At 64.2% G+C, this 18292-nt stretch overlaps 2 protein-coding genes across 10 annotated transcripts; one reads left to right on the top strand and one right to left on the bottom strand.

Moving 5' to 3' along the window:
* The first annotated feature begins 22 nt into the window (after positions 1-22).
* ALPL (alkaline phosphatase, biomineralization associated) lies at positions 23-7120 on the top strand. 3 transcript variants are annotated; one of them, XM_037379711.1, is made up of 12 exons: positions 23-151; positions 1269-1350; positions 1431-1550; positions 2066-2181; positions 2804-2978; positions 3056-3231; positions 4621-4764; positions 4937-5006; positions 5548-5682; positions 5924-6115; positions 6193-6312; positions 6434-7120. In XM_037379711.1, the coding sequence occupies exons 2-12, from the start codon at positions 1293-1295 to the stop codon at positions 6682-6684; spliced, it is 1557 nt and encodes a 518-aa protein (XP_037235608.1). In that variant the 5' UTR covers positions 23-151; positions 1269-1292; the 3' UTR covers positions 6685-7120. The 3 variants fall into 3 exon arrangements, with proteins under 3 accessions (XP_037235608.1, XP_037235610.1, XP_037235609.1); XM_037379713.1 differs by having other exon boundaries at positions 1171-1350; XM_037379712.1 differs by having other exon boundaries at positions 1147-1350.
* A 1300-nt stretch (positions 7121-8420) lies between these two features.
* LOC119144383 (RAP1 GTPase activating protein) lies at positions 8421-17696 on the bottom strand. 7 transcript variants are annotated; one of them, XM_037379699.1, is made up of 22 exons: positions 17425-17696; positions 15788-15876; positions 15657-15699; positions 15501-15539; positions 15218-15403; positions 14520-14614; positions 14363-14441; positions 14228-14281; positions 14054-14137; positions 13875-13975; positions 13670-13799; positions 12980-13135; positions 12825-12896; positions 12659-12745; positions 11677-11814; positions 11423-11566; positions 11056-11124; positions 10865-10974; positions 10705-10779; positions 9307-9403; positions 9005-9233; positions 8421-8913 (listed from the first exon to the last, which is right to left on the bottom strand). In XM_037379699.1, exons 3-21 carry the CDS (start codon positions 15693-15695, stop codon positions 9147-9149), a joined length of 1842 nt encoding a protein of 613 aa, XP_037235596.1. In that variant the 5' UTR covers positions 15696-15699; positions 15788-15876; positions 17425-17696; the 3' UTR covers positions 8421-8913; positions 9005-9146. The 7 variants fall into 7 exon arrangements, with proteins under 7 accessions (XP_037235596.1, XP_037235590.1, XP_037235591.1 ...); XM_037379693.1 differs by lacking the exon at positions 17425-17696 and having other exon boundaries at positions 15657-15704; positions 15788-16059; XM_037379694.1 differs by lacking the exon at positions 17425-17696 and having other exon boundaries at positions 9307-9400; positions 15657-15704; positions 15788-16059.
* Positions 17697-18292: the final 596 nt, after the last annotated feature.

Raw genomic sequence — 18292 nt, 5'->3', positions numbered from 1 at the left:
GCAGCGGGGGGAGGGTGGAGGAAGGGGAGGGGGAGGAGGAGGAGGAGGCGAAGGCCGGGTGCGGGGGGATTTAAGGGCTCGCGGTCCCCCCGGCCCGGCTTCCTCCCGCCGCCCAGGAGGGACGTGGGTGTCGGCACCCAAGTTTGTGCGGGTACGTGTGTGTGTGTCCCCCCGCCGTGGGAAGGATCACCCGAGGCCCCACTGCCACCCCCGGGGAGGACGGGGGGGGGGGGTGGCCTGGGGAGCGGGGGGTGGGAGAGGGATGCAATGGTGGGGGGAGGATGCAGGTATGTGGTGGGGACACGGGGGTGCGATGGGGACACGGGGGTGCGATGGGGACATGGGGGTATGTTGTGGACACGGAGGGGTGGTAGGGACGCGGGTGTGTGGTGGGGGCGTGGGGGTGTGCTGGGGACACGCGTGCAACAGGGACACGGGGATGGGCTGAGGACACGGGGGTGCAACAGGGACACGGGGGGGGTGATGGGGACGCAGGGACGGCGTGGGGACACAGCCATCTGGTGGGGACATGGGCATGCGGTGTGGATGCAGGTGTGCAACAGGGACATCGGTGTGCAACGGGGACACGGGGGTGCGATGGGGATGTGGGGGTGCATGGTGTATGAAGGGGACATGGGTGCGGTGCACAAGGGGACATTGGGGTGCAACAAGGACATGGGTGCGCAATGGGGACACAGGCATGTGGTGGGGACACAAGCGTGCAACAGGCATGCAGACGTGTGATGGGGCCACGGGTGTGCAATGGGGACATGGGCACAGAGTGGGGACACCGGGACAGGACATGCACTCCTGCTGGGGACAGGGGGGTGTGGTGGGGACGTGCAAGATGGGGACACAGAGGTGCAGGGGGGACACGGGTTTGCAACGGGGATGCAGATGTGCAAAGGGGACATGGGCACAGGATGGGGACACAGAGGTGATGCGGCCACACGATGGGGACACAGCCATGCGATGGGGACCCCAACATGATGGGGACATCGCCATGCAACAAGGACAGGGCCACGCAACGGGGACCCTGCTGTGCCACGCACACGTGGGGGCCGTGTGCCCAGCCCCGGGTTGGTGCCAGTGAGGTGACGCCCCATGGCACTGGTGGCCGGGGCGAGGGAACTGGCATGTCCCCAGGGGGTCACATTGGTGACCATGCAGGGAGGGGACATTTCCCTCCTGTCCTTGCTTGGCTGAGCCCCGGGGCGAAGGTCTCAGTGGGGAAACTGAGGCACAGAGCGGGTGCTGCCCCCCTGCAGCTCTCCCTTACCCAGCACCACAAGATGAAGGCTCTCCTCCTCATCCTCCTTGCCCAGCTCTGCTCAGCATCACTGGTCCCTGGTAGGTGAGGTTGGGGGGGGGGGCAGCACCCCAAAAGTGGGTGCTGTTGGGTGCTATGGAGCCTGTTCCTCCCCCTGCAGAGAGGGAGAAGGACCCCGAGTACTGGCGGCGGCAGGCGCAGGAAACCCTGCGGGCAGCGCTGCGGCTCCAGCACCTCAACCAGAACGTGGCCAAGAACCTCATCCTCTTCCTGGGTGACGGTGAGACGGGGGCACCCACCCCGGGGGGCAGGAGAGGGGGAGTGGGGGCTGCAACAGAATGGGGGCTGCGGGAAAGTGGGCACAGTAAAGCGGGTGCTATGGTAAATCGGGTGAGCCATAAACTGGGTGTCCTGCTTGCAATAAGTTGGCTGCTGGGCTAAACCGGGCTTGCAGTACGTTGGGTGCTGCGCTAAACTGGGTTTGCAACAAACAAGGTGCTGCAATGAACTGGATTTGCGAAAAACTGGGTGCTGGGATAAACTGGACTTGCAATGCACCAGGTGCTACAAAAAATTGGGTGCTACAACAAACCATTGGTGATAAACCGGGTGTTGCAATAGAGTTTGCAACAAACAGAGCGCCGCGATAAATTGGGTTTGGAATAACTGGGTGCTTGCTGCACCCAACTCGGTTTGTGATAAACGGGGTTTGCAATAAATGGGGTGCTGGGATAGCCCGGGCGCCCACCGGCGTTGCATGGCACCCGTGTGGCGAGCTGACGGGTGCCCTGGCAGGCATGGGCGTCTCCACTGTCACCGCCGCCCGCATCCTCAAAGGGCAGCTGCAAAACCGCAAGGGTGAGGAGAGCCTGCTGGAGATGGAGAAGTTCCCCTACGTCGCTTTGGCCAAGGTGAGGCCCCCCTGGGACACCCACGGGGGACGTGACACCCACCGCAAGGTCATGGGTAGGCGGCATCGACCAGGAGCCGAAATTAGGTCAGGGGCGGGCAAAGGGAGCTGGCTCTGTTGCCCACTCGCTGTGCCAGGGTCCGGCCCGTGGGAACAGGGAGGGGGGGTAGGATGAGGCTGCCCGGCCGTGGGAAGCTGCGGGACCCCCCCCCTGCTTCTCCTGGGGTCGTTTGGCTGAACAGAAGGCTTTTTTTTTTTTTTTTTTAATAATTAAATTGGAAGTCTCTGCTGCTCCCCACCGTTTCCCTTCGCCCCGCGGGGGATGCTCGTGGCTGTGGCTTCTCTCTCCTTGCCGAAAAATGGGCTGAAAAAAGGCTAAAAGCAGCAAAATGCAGCAAGGGGGTGATGTGCAACCACGCAGGGGGCTGCAAGGGGCAAAATGGGGGGGCAAAAGATGGGGTGCAGAGGCAGGATGGGGGTCCAGTGCAGCTAAACGGGGTGGGGTGGGGAGCTGCAGGGTGGGGGCGGTGATGGTGGAGCCCCCCTGGGTAGGACTGGTGATGGGGCTGAGGATGACAATGGTGGTGGGTGACGATGGTGGGTTATTTGTCTCCCCCCACCAGACCTACAACACCAACGCACAGGTGCCCGACAGCGCGGGCACGGCTACTGCCTACCTCTGTGGCGTCAAAGCCAACGAGGGGACGGTGGGTGTCAGCGCCGGCGTCACCCGTGACCGCTGCAACACCACCAAGGGCCAGGAGGTGACCTCCATCCTCCGCTGGGCCAAGGATGGAGGTGAGGGGCTGGGGGGGTGGAAGTAAAGCAGTGGGGGGGTTGGGGTGTTCTCACCGTCCCCCAATTTCGTGGTGCAGGCAAGGCAGTGGGCATTGTCACCACCACACGGGTGACCCACGCGACGCCCAGTGCTGCCTACGCCCACTCTGCCAACCGCGACTGGTACTCGGATGGAGAGATGCCCCCGGACGCGTTGGAGGGCGGCTGCAGGGACATCGCCCGACAGCTGGTGGAGAACATTCCAGACATCGAGGTAGGGATCGGGGCAGGGCTGCCTGGGACATGAGCTAGAGCCACCCAGGGAGGGGGCCACCAAGGACACGGGTTGGAGCCAGCCAGGAAGGGGGACAGGGCCATGGGTAGATGTGGGATGAGGACTGTGACTGGGTGAAGGGCTGGGACCCCCGGTAGATGTTGGGTAGGGGCCACCAAAGGGTGCAGGGCTAGGACTGGGAGGGGGTACCAGTCTAGGTAGACTAGGACCACCCCAGTAGATGGGAGGCTGAGACCACCAATGGGTGCAGGACCAGGATTGTGGGTAGATGTGGGGTCAGGGCCACCCATGGGTGCAGAGCCAGAACCCCCAGAAAATATGGGTCCAGGACAACCCATGGGTGCACAGCCAGAACCCCCAGCAGAACTAGGACCAGGACCACCCATGGGTGCAGAGCCAGAACCCCCAGTAGACCCAGGACCAGGACCACCCATGGGTGATGGACCAGAACAGTTGTGTGGATATGGGACCAGAACCCCTGATGGATGTGCCACCAGGACCCCCGTCAAACATAGGGCTGGGACCATGACCTCATATCGGACCAGACCCCCACATCCCACTGAGCCCCCACCTCCACCGCAGCCCCCTCCTTTCTCATACTTCTCAGACCCAAAACCCTCCATTTTCCCCCTGATTCTGCCCCTCACTGTGGATTTACGCAGAAATTCAGCCCTGTAAATAAATACTCTTCTGTCCTTCAAAATAGCCCCAAAGCAAAACATTTCAGCCTGTTATTTAGCTCTTTAATAGCCTCTTCTTCTGTTATTTTTTTCCTTTAATATAATTTTAACTCTGTCCCAGGCTGGAAATAATTATATAGCGGGGGAAAGACTTTTTTTTTTTCCCCTTTTTTTTTTTTCTTAATAATTTTGGCGGCAGTGCTTTGCAGCTTTATAATTCACCTTCTGCGTGGAGAAGGGGGGGGGGGGGGGGGGAGAATAAAAAAATCTCTGCCCGCCTATAAATAACAGAGGCCAAATAAATTGGGCTCCAAAGCAAACAGTGAGAGCTGCGGGATGGGGCTCTGTCCCAGCGGGTTCATGCGGGGACCCCGACGTGGAGCATCCCTCCCACAGGAGGGGAGGAAAAAAATATAAAAAATTGAAGCACCAAATTTGCTGCTAGAAATAGTTATTTTTGTCCTGGGGTTTAATTAATAGGAAGAGATTCAGGGTTATTTTGAGCGAGGTGAAATTCCTCAGGTGTTTTCACCCGCTTTTTTTGTGCAATGCCAGGGTTTTCCTGGACATCCCTCTCCGCCTGGTCTGAGTTTTCCCTCCTTCAACCCAAATTAGGGGGGGGGAAATGAAAAATAATTTTAAATAGTTTTTAAAAATCCTTTTTTTTTCCCCCTCCCCTCTTCTGCAGGTGATCTTGGGTGGTGGGCGGAAATATATGTTCCCCAAAAACACCAGTGATGTGGAGTATCCCCACGAGGACAAGCATCGGGGTACCCGCCTGGACCGCAGGGACCTCGTCCAGGCGTGGCACGAGGCCAAGCCCCCTGGCAAGGTGACAGGGACTTTTTTTTTTTGGGGGGGGGGGTACACATATATCACCCCACTGTAACCTTACAAAGCCGTTCCTGGGGGCAGGGGGGGATGTTTTGTGGAGGGTGGGGGGGATAAAGCAGCCCTGGGGTTGGCAGAGGTGATGGGGAGGTGACAACCTGCTTGTCCCCCAGATTGCCAAGTACGTGTGGCACCGGCGCGACCTGCTGGCACTCAACCTCAGCCGCGTTGACTTCTTGCTGGGTGAGTCCTGGCACCCAAGGGTGCCCCAGCCTCAACTGGGTGCTTTGGGGGGGTGTCCTGCTCCATCCTGGGGTGCTGGGGCAGCTGGAGTGGCCAGTTACTCTCCCAAAGGTGCTGGTTCCCTGCCCTGGGGATGCTGGCACCCCAAAGGGATGCTGGCAAGTCCCCAGGGATGCTGGCACCCCAAAGGGACGCTGGCGGCACCCCAAAGGGATGCTGGCATGTCCCCAAGGATGCTGGTACCCCAAAAGGACGCTGGCAAGTCCCCAAGGACGCTGGTACTCCACCCTGGGGATTCAATTTCTTTTGCCTGTGGTGCAACTCTACAGCCCAGCTGGGATTCAGGATTCAGGATCCAGCCGGGCCGGAGGAAGGGTGGGCTGGGAGCATCCCCCCTGCTTCTATCTAACTGCCCTGGATCTGGTGGCGGGTGAAATACATGAGCCAGCACAAGGCGGCAGTGCTGGATTTACCCCCCTTTCCCCCCCCCCCTTTTTTTTTGGTGGAGAAAAAATGTCCCCACCAGTGTCACTGTCCCCAGGCCTCTTCGAGCCGGGCGACATGGTGTACGAGCTGGACAGGAATAACGAGACTGATCCGTCCCTCACCGAGATGGTGGCTGTAGCCATCAGGATGCTCCAGAAAAATCCCCGGGGGTTTTTCCTCCTGGTTGAAGGTGGGGGGGAGTATGGGTGTGCAAAGGGGAGCAGAGGGGGGGATGCATGGGGGGAAAGGAGGGGGATGAGGGGTGCAAAAATGGGGGATAAAGGGGGTGATAGGAGGGCTGCAAAGGGGAAAAGAGTAGGGGGGTGGAAAGATGGGGATAAGGGGGGGAGGGGAAGAGGAGGGTAGTGGGGGGGGATGGGGCACAATCAGGGCTGTGGAGGACGATGCTGAGCAGTGCTGGGGGGCCGCAGGGGGCCGCATCGACCACGGACACCATGAGGGGAAGGCGAAGCAGGCACTGCACGAGGCGGTGGAGCTGGACCGAGCCATCGGGCTGGCCACCCGCCTCACCTCGCCCCAGGACACCCTCAGCGTCGTCACCGCCGACCACTCACACGTCTTCACCTTCGGTGGCTACACCCCCCGCGGGAACCCCATTTTCGGTGAGTCTCTGCCAGGCCACGGAGCAGGGGGACACTTGGAGACATCCCTGTCCTTCTGACTGTGCCACCACCCCCAGGTCTGGCCCCGATGCAGAGTGACGTGGACCGCAAACCCTTCACCTCCATCCTCTACGGCAACGGCCCTGGCTACAAAATCGTGGCGGGCGAACGAGAAAACGTCTCCGCCGTTGATTTTGGTGAGCGTATTTCGGGGCAAAACCCCCTAAAATTGTTACAGCCTGGCTACAATTAGTGCTTTTTGAAAACTAGTCTTATTTTTGCCTGGTTTTTTATAATTATTTTGTTTTTTCCCCCGAGCACACGCCAACTACCAGGCACAATCGGCCGTGCCGCTGCGCCAGGAGACCCACGGTGGCGAGGATGTGGCTGTGTTCGCCCGCGGCCCCATGGCCCACCTCCTCCACGGGGTCCACGAGCAAAATTACATCCCCCACGCCATGGCTTACGCCGCCTGCATCGGCTCCAACCAAGCCCACTGCAACACCGCCGGCCACCCCACTGCCTCCATCCTCCTGCCCTTCCTCGCCCTCCTCTTTCTCCTCTGCTAAAGTGCCTCTTGCAAACCATGGAGGGGGATTTATTTTTAATCCCTTACACCCCCCCTTTTTTTTTTTTTTTTTTTTTTTTTTGGGTAGCAGCGCCCGGGAAAGAGGAGAGAAAAAGAAAGACTCAGCGGAGCAAAAGCAGCCGCTGGCGGTTTCATGCTGGGAGCTGCCTCTGTAAATAGACGGTTCCTTCCCCTGTAATTAGCATCGTTGCCTGCCCTATCCCGAGCCCACTGCGGGATTTGGGATGGGAGCTGGAGCCTCGGCAGATAAAACCCCTTCTTTGAGCGAGACACGATGGGGCTGGGTCCCAAAAATGCCTCCTGGTCCCTTGGCTGAGAACTGACCCCGGTGCCCCACTCACCACATGTGTGGGTACCCAGAAACCACATGAAGATGGGAAAAAAAATTAACTCACCAGGTTAATTTGTCACCAAAACTCTTGTTTTTTGTCTCCTGGATCATTTATTTTGCTTTAAAATGCTTTGCTTTAAAGCAATTTGCTGCCCACAGAGGGATCTGGAGTAGTTTTGGGGTCAAGTATTGCAGGGAGAGGGGAGAAAAGGGAGATTTATAGGGTGGTACCCACTGGGGCACACCCGCTTCATTAAGGGTTGGGTAATTAGGGGGCGGGGTAATTAGGGGAGGGGGCTTTTGCAGCTGGCGAGGAGGAGATTGAGGCCTGGGGTAGCACCAGAGAAGTGCCCTGGGTGTGCAAATAGTGTTCTAAGCGTGCAAAAGTCACCATGCCCATGCAAAATTATGCCCGAGCTAAACCAACGCTGCCTTGCCCGTGCAAAAGTCGCAGCACCCGTGCAAAAATCACCGTGCAACATGCATACGGCGCCTTGTGCGTGCAAATGGTTCCTCGCCTGTGCAAATGCCACCACGCGGGTGCAAACGTTGCCCTGCCTCTGCAAATACCGCTTTGCCCGTGCAAATCCTGTGCACGAGCAGCCCCTTGCACACCCTGGCTGCATTCTGATTTGCAACCCCCACCCCACCCCAAACACCCCCAAAACCCCGCCAGGCCCCTCCAACCCCACTCCCCCCTCCCTTTTTACTTATTTACCAGCTTTATAACTAAATCTCTGCTCCAGGTTCTTATTAACCAGCAAACTTTGGAGCAGGCAAAGGCGGTGACCCGAGTGCTGCTGGATTTTGGGGGGGTGGGGGGGGCGGGCTACGACACCCCTACTTTGCTGGGTGCCCTTTGCACCCTCGCCGGCATCCCCAACCGCAACCCAGCCCTGGCGCTGGGGCTTCCCAGAAACCAGGCGGCACCGAGCTATGTTTAACCGGTCCCGGGGTGCTTCGTGGTTTTTGGGGGTTCGGGGGGGGGGGGGGGGGGAGGGGGGGAGCTGCTTTTTCTTGACCAGGGCTTTGGCGAGGAGCCGGTGGCCACTGGGGCTGCCAGCCAAATGCCGCTCCCGACGCCAGGTTGGCTGCCAGAGCAAAAAAAAAAAAGGGTGGGTTGTTGTTGGTTTTTTTTGGGGGGAGGGCCATCGGCTGCCACATTTTGGGGCACCCCAAAAATAGGGAAAATCACAGAAAGGCTTTGCTCAGCCTGGCTGCTGCAAAAAGTCCCCAAATCTGTGTAAATGCCACCCCCCCCCCAATAAAAGGGTGGATTTGGGGTGTTTTTAAGACCACACAGAGCATCAGCCCCTGCTGCTGTTTGGGGTTTTGGGGACACCCCTCCCCGATATCAGGGACCCTCCCCCAGCACCCTCCAGCCGTAGCGATAAATAAACCTTTATTTTATACAGGACACATGGGAAACACAAACACGATTTGGGGGAGCTTGAAAAAATAATCCCCCCCCCCCAATTCCAGCATCTGACCCATTCCAGAGTTTTTTCCCCTTAAAATAAAAGGGGGGGGGGCAAGGGGAGCCCCACTTTTGATTTGCCCTGGATTTAAGCCCCCCTTTTTTTTTAGGGAGGGGGTGATGCTCGGATTGGACCCACTCTGCGTTTTGGGGGAGCACCTCCTGTGCGACATCGGGGTCACAGCGGGGGGGGGTGGGCCCTTCGCGGTGCATCACCCCCCCCAAGGGGTACTTGGGGTGATGGAGATTGTCTGGAGGAGGGGACACCCCCATTTTTGGGAGGGTCCCCCCAAATCGTGCACCGGGGATGATGGCTTCAGCTCCTGGCACGGGGGTGGCACGCAGGGGGGACACAAAGGAGTGACCCCCACCCCCGGGGATGGGGGGGGTGACTATGAGCCCTGTGCAGAGGGACATCAGTGGGTGCACCCCAATATGGGGACACCCATATAGGGGTGCACTGGGGGGGGGGGGGGGGGGGGACAGCCTCACCGGGTTATGGGGGGGCTGCTCCAGCTGGATTTTGATCTCGGGGCAGGGGGGGTCAGGGGGGCGGCGGCCTGGGGAAAGGGGGGGCCATGAGCACCCCGGGGGGTCCCCCAGTGCTGTGGCCACCTGACACCCTGCTGATGGGCTACCTGGGGGGGGTCCCGGGGGGGTCATCCGGCCAGGGGGTGTCAGTGAAGGCGTCACAGTGGGTCCCCAAGGGCGAGCGGCTCTCCTAAGGGTGCAGGGGGGTCAAAGGGGTGCTGCCCACCCCCACCCCCCAGCCCCCACCCCCAGCACCCTGGTACCCTGCCCGGCTCGCTGGGCTCCTCGCTGGCACTGCCAAAGCTGCTGGCGCTGGAGGAGGAGCGGGAGAAATCCGGTGGCTCCGGCTTCTCAGCCCTGCTGAGGGACAGTCCCCAAAGCCAGGGACAGGCTGGCACTGCGCCACGTGGCTGCCACCATGGCCCGCCGTGACGCCGTGCTGTCCCCAGAACACCCTGTCCCCACACCACCCATCCCTGCGCCACCCTGTCCCCATGCCACCCATCCCTGCGATGTCCCATCCCTGCGCCACCCTGTCCCCATGCCATCCCATCCTTGTGATGTCCCATCTCCATGTCACCCATTCCTAGGATGTCCCATCCCTGTGCCACCCTGTCCCCACACCACCCACCCTGCGATATCCCATCCCTGCACCACCCTGTCCCCATGCCACCCATCCCTAGGATGTCCCATCCCTGTGACACCTTGACCCCCTGCCACCCATCCCTAGGATGTCCCATCCCTGTGCCACCCTGTCCCCATGTCACCCATCCCTGGGGTGTCCCATCCTTGTGTCACCCATCCCTAGGATGTCGTATTCCTGTGCCACCCTGTCTCCATGCCACCCATCCCTGCAATGTCTCATCTCCTTGTCACCCATCTCTGTGGCATTCCATGCCCATGTCCCTTGTCACACCAACCTGTCCCCATGCCACCCACCTCCATGCCACCCCACCCTAACCCCACACCACCCTTGCCCCATGCCACCCTGTGCCCAGGCCACCCAAGTGCCACCAACCCACTGCATTCCGCCTACCTTGTCCCAGTGACACACAGCCCCTGTGCCACGAGGCTCCTGGGTGCCACCCTGTCCCTCGGACACCCTGTCCCTGCGCTGTCCTGTCCCCATGCTGCCCTGTGCCAACCCTCCCGGTGCCACCTTGTCCTGGGATCATCCCATCCCAGTGCCACCCTGTCCCTGCACTGCCCCGTGCCAGTGCCCTCCAGTCCCCATGTCACCCCATCCCAGTGCCACCCTGTCCCTGCACTGTGCCACCCCAGTGCCCTCCAGTCCCCGTGTCACCCCAATAGTACCCTGTCCCCAAGTCAGCCCATCCTGGTGCCACCCTGTCCTATTGCTACCCCATCCCAGTGTCCTCCAGGCCCCATGTCACCCCATCCCAGTGCCACCCTGCATCCCTGTGCTATGCCAAGCTGCTGCCACCACATCCCAGTGCAACCCTGTCCCAGTGCCACCCTATCCTCGCGGTGCACCACTCCAGTGCCCTCCAGTCCCCATGTCACCCCAATGTCACCCTGTCCGCATGCCACCCCACCCCAGTGCCACCCCGGCCCAATGCATCCCGGTGCCCCCCCTGTCCCCGCGTCACCCCGGTGCCCCCCCCTCGCCGGTGCCCCCGTCCCGGTGCTGGGTGCGGGACCTGCCGGGGTGCCGGCGGCTCTCGGGGGAGCTGTGTGCGGAGCAGGCGCCCTCGGGGGCGGCGGCGGGGCCGTCCCTGGGGGGAGGTGGCGGGCGCTGAGGTGACACCGGGAGGCGACACCGGCCGGGGCCAGCCCCGCGCCCCCGGCACCGGCGCTCACCTGCCGGCCGGCGCCTCCTGGATGCTCTCGATACCGATGGCGCTGGAGCGGCGGGAGCCGAGCGGCCCGGGCCGCCGCCGCGACGGACTCTTCCCGGGCACCAGCAGCGCCTGCGGGTCACCGTTAACCGGGGAGCACCGGGGGGGGGGGGGAGGGAGGGCGGCGGGGGCCTCCGTGCCGGGGGTACCCACCTCTTCCACCGAGCCCAGCCCGATGGCGCTGCCGCGGCGTCCCCGCCGGCTCCCGGGCACCAGCAGCGACTGGGGGCGGCACCGCGTCACCGGCCCCGGGGGGCCCCGGGGGAACGGCGGGGGGGGGGGGGGGGGGCGGGGGGCGGGCGGGGCGGGGCCGCTCAGGTGAACGGGCTGGGCGGGGCAGACGCAGGTGGGGCAGGGCTAGCGCGAAGGGGCGGGGCTTAGCTCCGGGTGGTGCCGCCTGAGGGGAGCGTGGTTCGGCGGGAGAAGGGGCGCGGCCTCAGCCAGGCGCCCGCTGACTGGCTGACTGCGCGGGGGGCGTGGCCAGCGAGGCGGGGGCGTGTCGCGGGGGCGGGGCACTCACGCTGGCGGGCCCCGCGGCGCCGTCGGGGGGTCCGGCGGCGGCGTTGGCGGCGGCGTTGGCGGCGTTGGGGGAGGGCGGTGGGGGGGCCCGGCGGGGTCCCAGCCCCACGGCCTCCAGGGAGGGGCTGCGGCCCCGCAGCGCCCGCTGCAAGGCCCCCCCGCGCCCCCGTCAGCAGCGCCCGGGACCGCCGGGCACCCCCGCCCCGCTGTCGGGGAAGGGGGGGACACACGCGGACCCCCCGCGCCGCGCCCCACCTTGAAGGACTCGAAGAAGCCGGGGGCGGCGGCGCCGTTGTCAGGGCGATCGTCGTCGGGGCCCAGCCCCAGCATGGCCTGGCTGCGGGCCTGCAGCTCCTCGTGCAGCGTCTCCAGCAGCGCCGCCCGCGTCCGCTCCTGCGCACCGCACCGCACCGACTGCGCACCGCACCGCACCGGCCCTGCGCCGCACCGGCCCTGCGCCGCACCGCACCGGCCCCGCACCGCACTGGCTGCGCACCGCACCGCACCGCACCCTGCGCCGGCTCCACACCCTCACCGCCGCACCCCCCGCGCCCACCTCCCCCGTTCCGCAGCAGGCCCGGCACCCCCGCACACGGCACCCCCGCACGCACAGCGCCCAGGGTGTGTGCAGCGCCCGCAGCTACAGCACCCGCCTCCTTCACAGCACCCACATGCGCAGCCCCGCCGCAGGCGCAGCATCCACGGCAGGCACAACACCCACATCCACAGCACCTGCAGCAGGCACAGCACCCACAGCAGGCACGGCACCCGCAGCATCCACAGCAGGCATGACACCCGCAGCACCCACAGCAGGCACGGCACCCGCAGCAGGCACGGCACCCACATCCATAGCACCTGCATCGTTCACAGCACCCACAGGCACAGCACCCACAGCAGGCACGGCACCCACAGCAGGCACGGCACCCACAGCAGGCACGGCACCCATGAGCACAGCTGCAGTAGGCATGGCACCCACAGCGGGCGCGGCATCCACATCCACACCACCACAGCATGCACAGCACCCGCAGCAGGTACAGCACCCATGTGTGCAGCACCCACAGCAGGCATGCTACTCATAGCATGCACAGCACCCATCTACAGGCACAGCACCCACAGCACCCACGTTGTGCTCAGCACCCACGGGCCCCACGGCATACACAGCCCCCTTACAGGTGCACCCCCAAGATGCCCAGCACCCTCAGCACCCCAGCTGCTCAGCACCCTCATTTGCACCCACCTCCAGCTTGGCGAACTTCTCGGCCTTGTAGCAGGCGTACTCGGCGTTGATGAGCTTTGTCAGCAGGAACTCCTGGAACTCTGGGCCCTGGGGGGGCAAGGGGCAGCCCCGGGTGGGTGCCATCCGGAGAACACCCCCTCCCCCAGCAACACCCATGGGTGCTCACCTTCCTGAAGACAGCAGGGTCAGGCAGCGGCGGGCCGAAGAAGGGCACATCGTCACGGGCGGTGACAGAGACCTGGGGTGGGGAGGGGGAGTGAGGGGGCACCCTGTTGCCCCCAGCACCCCATGGGGATGGGGAAACTGAGGCAGGGGTGGCACCTTGTAGAGGGTGCCCTGGGGGCCACCCTGCTCCAGCTGCACCACCACAAAGGCGTGGAGGAAGTTGGAGGCGATCATGTCAGGGACGAAGGGGGTGTTCTCGTCCTGGAAGACGATGGCCACGATGTCATTGCCGATATGACGCTTCCGCTGCAGCTGTGGGGACACGGGGGGAGACACGGGGGACACGGGGTGGTCACACCACAGGGGACAAAGGCAATGACAGACCCTGTGCTCCATAGGTGCCCCCTAGCACCCATGGGTGCCCTGTGGAGCTTTTGCTTCCCATAGGCACCCCTTCAGCACCCAGAGGTGTGCTGCTAGTCCTTGTGCCCCATAGATGGCCACTAGCACCCAGGGGTGCCCCTGCAGCTTTTGCATCTCAGACAGCCCCCCAGCACCCATGGGTGCTCTGCTAGCCTCTGCATCCCATAGATACCCTCCAGCACCCTGGGGTGTACCACTAGCCCTTGCGTCCCACAGATGCTCCCCAGCACCCATGGGTGCCCCAGGAGCCCCTGCACCCCATGGATACCCCCAAAGCACCCAGGTGGCCCACCAGCCCTTCCACCCTATAGGTGCCCCAAGACCCCCTACATCCCCATTTCTCCCAAGCACCCATGTGCTCCCCCTCAACTCTTGCCCCCCACCATCCTCCACCACCACCCCCAGCACCCACGGGTGCCCCACCTGCTGGGCATCCCCCTCGGTGTAGGGCAGCTTGGTGGAGACGTGGAACATGATCTCCTTGTCACGGAAGTGGCAGTACACCGACTCGCTGCCCGTCTGCCCGTGGGTCACATCCAGCCCTCCCCGAAACCTGGATGGGTGGGGGCAACAGGCACCCTGAACCTGGGGCCCATGGGTGCCCCCCACCCAGCACCCCAGCACGCACCCCTTGAAGTCCCGCAGCTGCACCCGTTGACCCAGGACGTCGAGGAATTCGGCGAACGCCGGGCTCTCCTCCGTGGTGCCAAAAAGCTCCTCCTCGGAGGTCTGCAGTGGGGTGGGGATGGGTGCCAGCACCCACCCAGGACCCCCACCACCCTAACCCCACCCCACCCAACCCCATACCTGCCCCAGCTTTTGGTAGATGACCCCAAATTTGAAGTGGTTGCTGAGCACGTGCTCATCAAAGGCGAGGATGAGGCGGGATGCCTGTGGGGGTGGGAGGGGGTAGAGGTTGGGTGGGGGGCACCCTGGGGTGCCCCCACCCATGGGTGCCATGCACCCCCACCCCCTGCTCACCTTGGGATAGAGCACAGGGTAGAACCGATCCACATTGATATCCTCGCACACCAGCTGCAGGAAGGATGGGTGATGCGGTGGGTGGCCCAGGGTGGGGAGGCACCCACGGGTGCTGCCCGGAGGTGTTGCACCCACCTTGGCCATCTGCACCACGTTGGGGAACTCGGCCAGGCAGGAAATGGGCACCACGTCATGCAGGGTGCGGGTGCGGGTACTGTGGGGCAAGGCAGGGGTCAGGGTGGCCCCCTGCCCTCAGCCAGCACCCATGGGTGCTCCCTGGCACCCTGCTCACCGCAGCAGCAGGTGGAGGTGCTCCTGCTCATCATACTTGAGGGAGAAGACGAGGTGGCCCAGAGTGGGGTCCAGGGAGTAGTAGTTGAAGTGCTCCTGCAGGGAGGGGGCCAAGCACCCATGACCGTGCCAGTGGGTGCTGATGCTGGCAGGCACCCGTGCCCCATGAGCACCCGTACCTATGGGGTACCTATGCCCACGGGCCACCCGTCTTATAGATGCTTGTAGGTTCCCCGTGCCCATGGACACCCATGTCTACAATCACCCACGCCATGGGGCACCCATGCCCATGAGCACCCACACTCACAGACACCACCACCTACAGCGCACCTCCACTCACGGGCTCACATGCAATGAGCCACCCACACCCATGAGCACCCATGCCAGGGGGCACCCAGGTTCCTGTGCACCAGCACCCACTGGCACCCACACAAAGGGCGCCGCCATGCCCACGCACACCCATGCCCATGGGGCAGCCAGGTCCACCAGCACCCATAGCCATGGGGCTCCCATGCCCGTAGATACCCACAGCCACATCCATGAGCACCCGTACAGGTGAACACCCATGCCATAGGGCACCCATGTCCATGAGCACCCATGCTTATGAGGTCTCCATGCCCCTGCCCACACACACCCACGGGGAGCCCACCCAGACAGGGAGCCCACCCACCCATGCCTGGAGCACCCATGGGGCCTCACCTTGCCCAAAAAGTGCTTGCGGTAGATCTTGGCCGTGTGGTTGCCCTCAAGCCTTGCCCGGCTGCCGGGTGCTGGGGTAGGGGGGCCCTCGGGTGCCCCGCTTAGCTGGTGGTTGGTGCCCTCGATCCAGTAACCCCCAAACTGCGGCAGGAGGATGAGGGGAAACGGCCCCTCTCGGCCCAGCACCTGCACCCACAACCCAGGTGGGTGCTCCGGCCATCCAGCCACCCATGCACCCACCCAGCCGCTCGCCTGCCCTCGCACCCATCTCTGGGTGCTCTACCTCATGCACGCTGGGGTAGGGGATGTAGTCCTCCTCCGTCTGCAAGACAAACGGGGGGGTGAAGGCCATGCTAGCACCCATGGGTGCTAGGGTGGGGGAAGGCCATGCTGGCAGCCATGGGTGCTGGTTGGATGCCCCCGCCCCAGTGACACCTACCTTGAGTGGTGGGGGGATGGTGTGGCGCTGCTGGGCCATCCTGCTGCCCTGCGGGAGGTAGGGGCTGTGGGTGCCCTTCACCCCACCTTGGGATGGGCACCCTTGGGTGGGGAGCACCCATGGGAGCTTACCTGAGGGTGCAGTGGCCGAGGGGCTGCCGGTGCTGGCTGGAGGTATATCTAGGTGGTGTGGGGGGGTCCAGGGGGGTCCATGGCACTTTCTGGGGGAGAGGAGAGCTCCCCCACAGCCCCTCACCGCGCCGCCGGGCTGCTCAGGCAGCGGCGTTACCCCTGAAGCCTACTGATGGCAGCAAGCCAAGTGCCACCTTGCTGGCTGCCGGGAGCCAGCGGGCCGGGAGCGGCGGAGGGGGGGTCACTACACGGGGGTACCCGGCTGATGAGCGTGTGAGTCCCACCCCCCCAACCCCCCCGGCACCCCCGTCCCCGCCCACCCCGAAGGGCGCCCTCTGCCGGCGGGAGGCGGCACCGCGCGGGGCAGCACCACGGACAGCGCCGGGGACCGCCCTGGAGGGGACACGGCGACACCGGCCCTGGTGCAAACACGGCCCTGGTGCAAACCCATCCTTGTGCAAACACAGCCGGGGAGCAGCCACCACTGCCCGCCCTGCCACGTGCAAACACCCCCCCCCCACCGCGTGTGCGAGCCTCGTGCGAGCACGAACGCTCGTGCAAACGGCGCCCCGTCCCTGTGCAAACATAGCAGCGTGCAAGCGTGTCCCTGGTGCAAAAGGGAGTCTCATGCAAATGGGACCCGTCCCTGTGCAAACGTGACGCTGGTGCAAACACCACCCTGGTGCAGACACGACCCCGGTGCAAAATGAGCCCTGTCCCTGTGCAAACACGACCCATCCCTGTGCAAACACAACGGTGTGCAAGCACATCCCTGGTGCAAAAATGACTCCTGTGTAAATAGGTCTCATCCCTGCACAAATGTGATGCTGGTGCAAACACGACTGTGTGCAAGCACACTCCTGGTGCAAGCATGACCCATCCCTGTGCAAGCACGACCCTGGTGCAAACACGACGGCGTGCAAGCACACTCCTGGTGCAAACACGACCCATCCCTGTGCAAGCACGACCTGGTGCAAGCACAACCTGTCCCCGTGCAAACACGACTGCATGCGAATGCAACCCTGGTGCAAATACGACAATGTCACCCGTCCCCGTGCAAACGCGACCCTGGTGCAAACACGACCCGTCCCGGTGCGCCGGGGGCTGCAGCGTATGTGGGGCAGGGGGGGTCTCCCACCGCCCCCCTCCCCAGAAGCCCGCGGGGGGAGGGGAAACAGGCCCGGGGTGAGGGGGTGGCACCGGGGGGAATGTGTTGGCACCGGGGGGGGGGGGGGGGGCGACCCAAACGTGGGGCCGAGGCGGGGGGGCAGGCTGGGGTTGACTGGGACATGGGGGGCGGATTGCCGGGGGGGCTGGGGGGGTGATTTTGGGAGAGCCGGGGGCAGGTTTGGGGGGCAGTTTAGGGGAGTAATTAACGCGGGGGGGGACAGTTCAAGGGGGAGGGATTTTGGGGACGAGCAGATTTGGGGGTACACGGGAGGGCTGAACCCCCCCCCTCCCCCCCCCGGGCCCCACCGCCCGGACCCCGAGCATCCCCCGCCCCCCAGACCCCCCACCCCCGCGCTGCCGGTACCGGCTGAAGGTCACCGGGGGACGGGCCCCCCCCGACACACCCCCACGGCGGGGGGGGGGCTCCGGGGGTCCCCGGTTCCCGCTCCGCTTGGCGCGGCACTTACCGGGGGTGCGGCGGGCGGGGGCCGGGGCCGGTACCGGGGCCGGTACCGGAGCGGAGCGGAGCGGGGCCCCGCCGCTCGCAGCCACCGCGCCGCGTCACGTGCGGCGGGGCGGGGCGGCCCCTCCGGGGGCGGCCGGCACCGGGAACCGGCACCGGAACCGGTACCGGGAAACGGCACCGGGAAACGGGAAACGGCACCGGGAAACGGGAAACGGCACCGGGAACCGGCACCGGAACCGGCACTGGGAACCGGGAACCGGCCCCGGGAACCGGCACAGGCACCGGGAAACGGCCCCGGCCTCGGGAAACGGGAACCGGCACCGGGAACCAGCACCAGGAAACGGCACCGGCACCCGGCACCGGCCCCGGGAAACGGTGTCTGGCCCCGGGGACTGACCCTGCGGACCCCATCCCCGGTGCCCTCCGCCCCCGGACCGGGTGCCCCCTCCTGCCCGCAGCAGCCCGGGGCAGCCCCCAGGCCCTCCCGGTGCCCCGGTGGCACCCAGCCACCCCCATCTGTCACCTGCAGCTCAGCGGCACCCAGTGCACCCCCCACCCATAAACTCCCCGGCACCCAGGAGACCCCCCCCCCATCACCCCTTTGGCACCCAGGAGACCCCCCACCCATGGCACCCTCCACCCATACCCTCCCTGGCACCCAGGGAAACCAACCCCCCATAACCCCCTTGAGACCAGAGAGCCCCCCTCTCCATAACCCCCAGGAGACCCCCCACCCATGGCTCCCTGAGCATCCCCCCCCATAACCCCCCTGGCACCCAGGAGACCCCCCCACCCATGGCTATCTGAACACCCCCCCCCCAATCCCCTTGGCACCCAGGGACAGCACCCCCCCATAACCCCCTTGGCAC

Source organism: Falco rusticolus, chromosome 3 (assembly GCF_015220075.1).
Source record: "Falco rusticolus isolate bFalRus1 chromosome 3, bFalRus1.pri, whole genome shotgun sequence".
NCBI lineage: Eukaryota > Metazoa > Chordata > Aves > Falconiformes > Falconidae > Falco > Falco rusticolus.
Note: the sequence above shows the minus strand (reverse complement) of the source record. Positions and strands in the feature narration are given on the sequence as shown.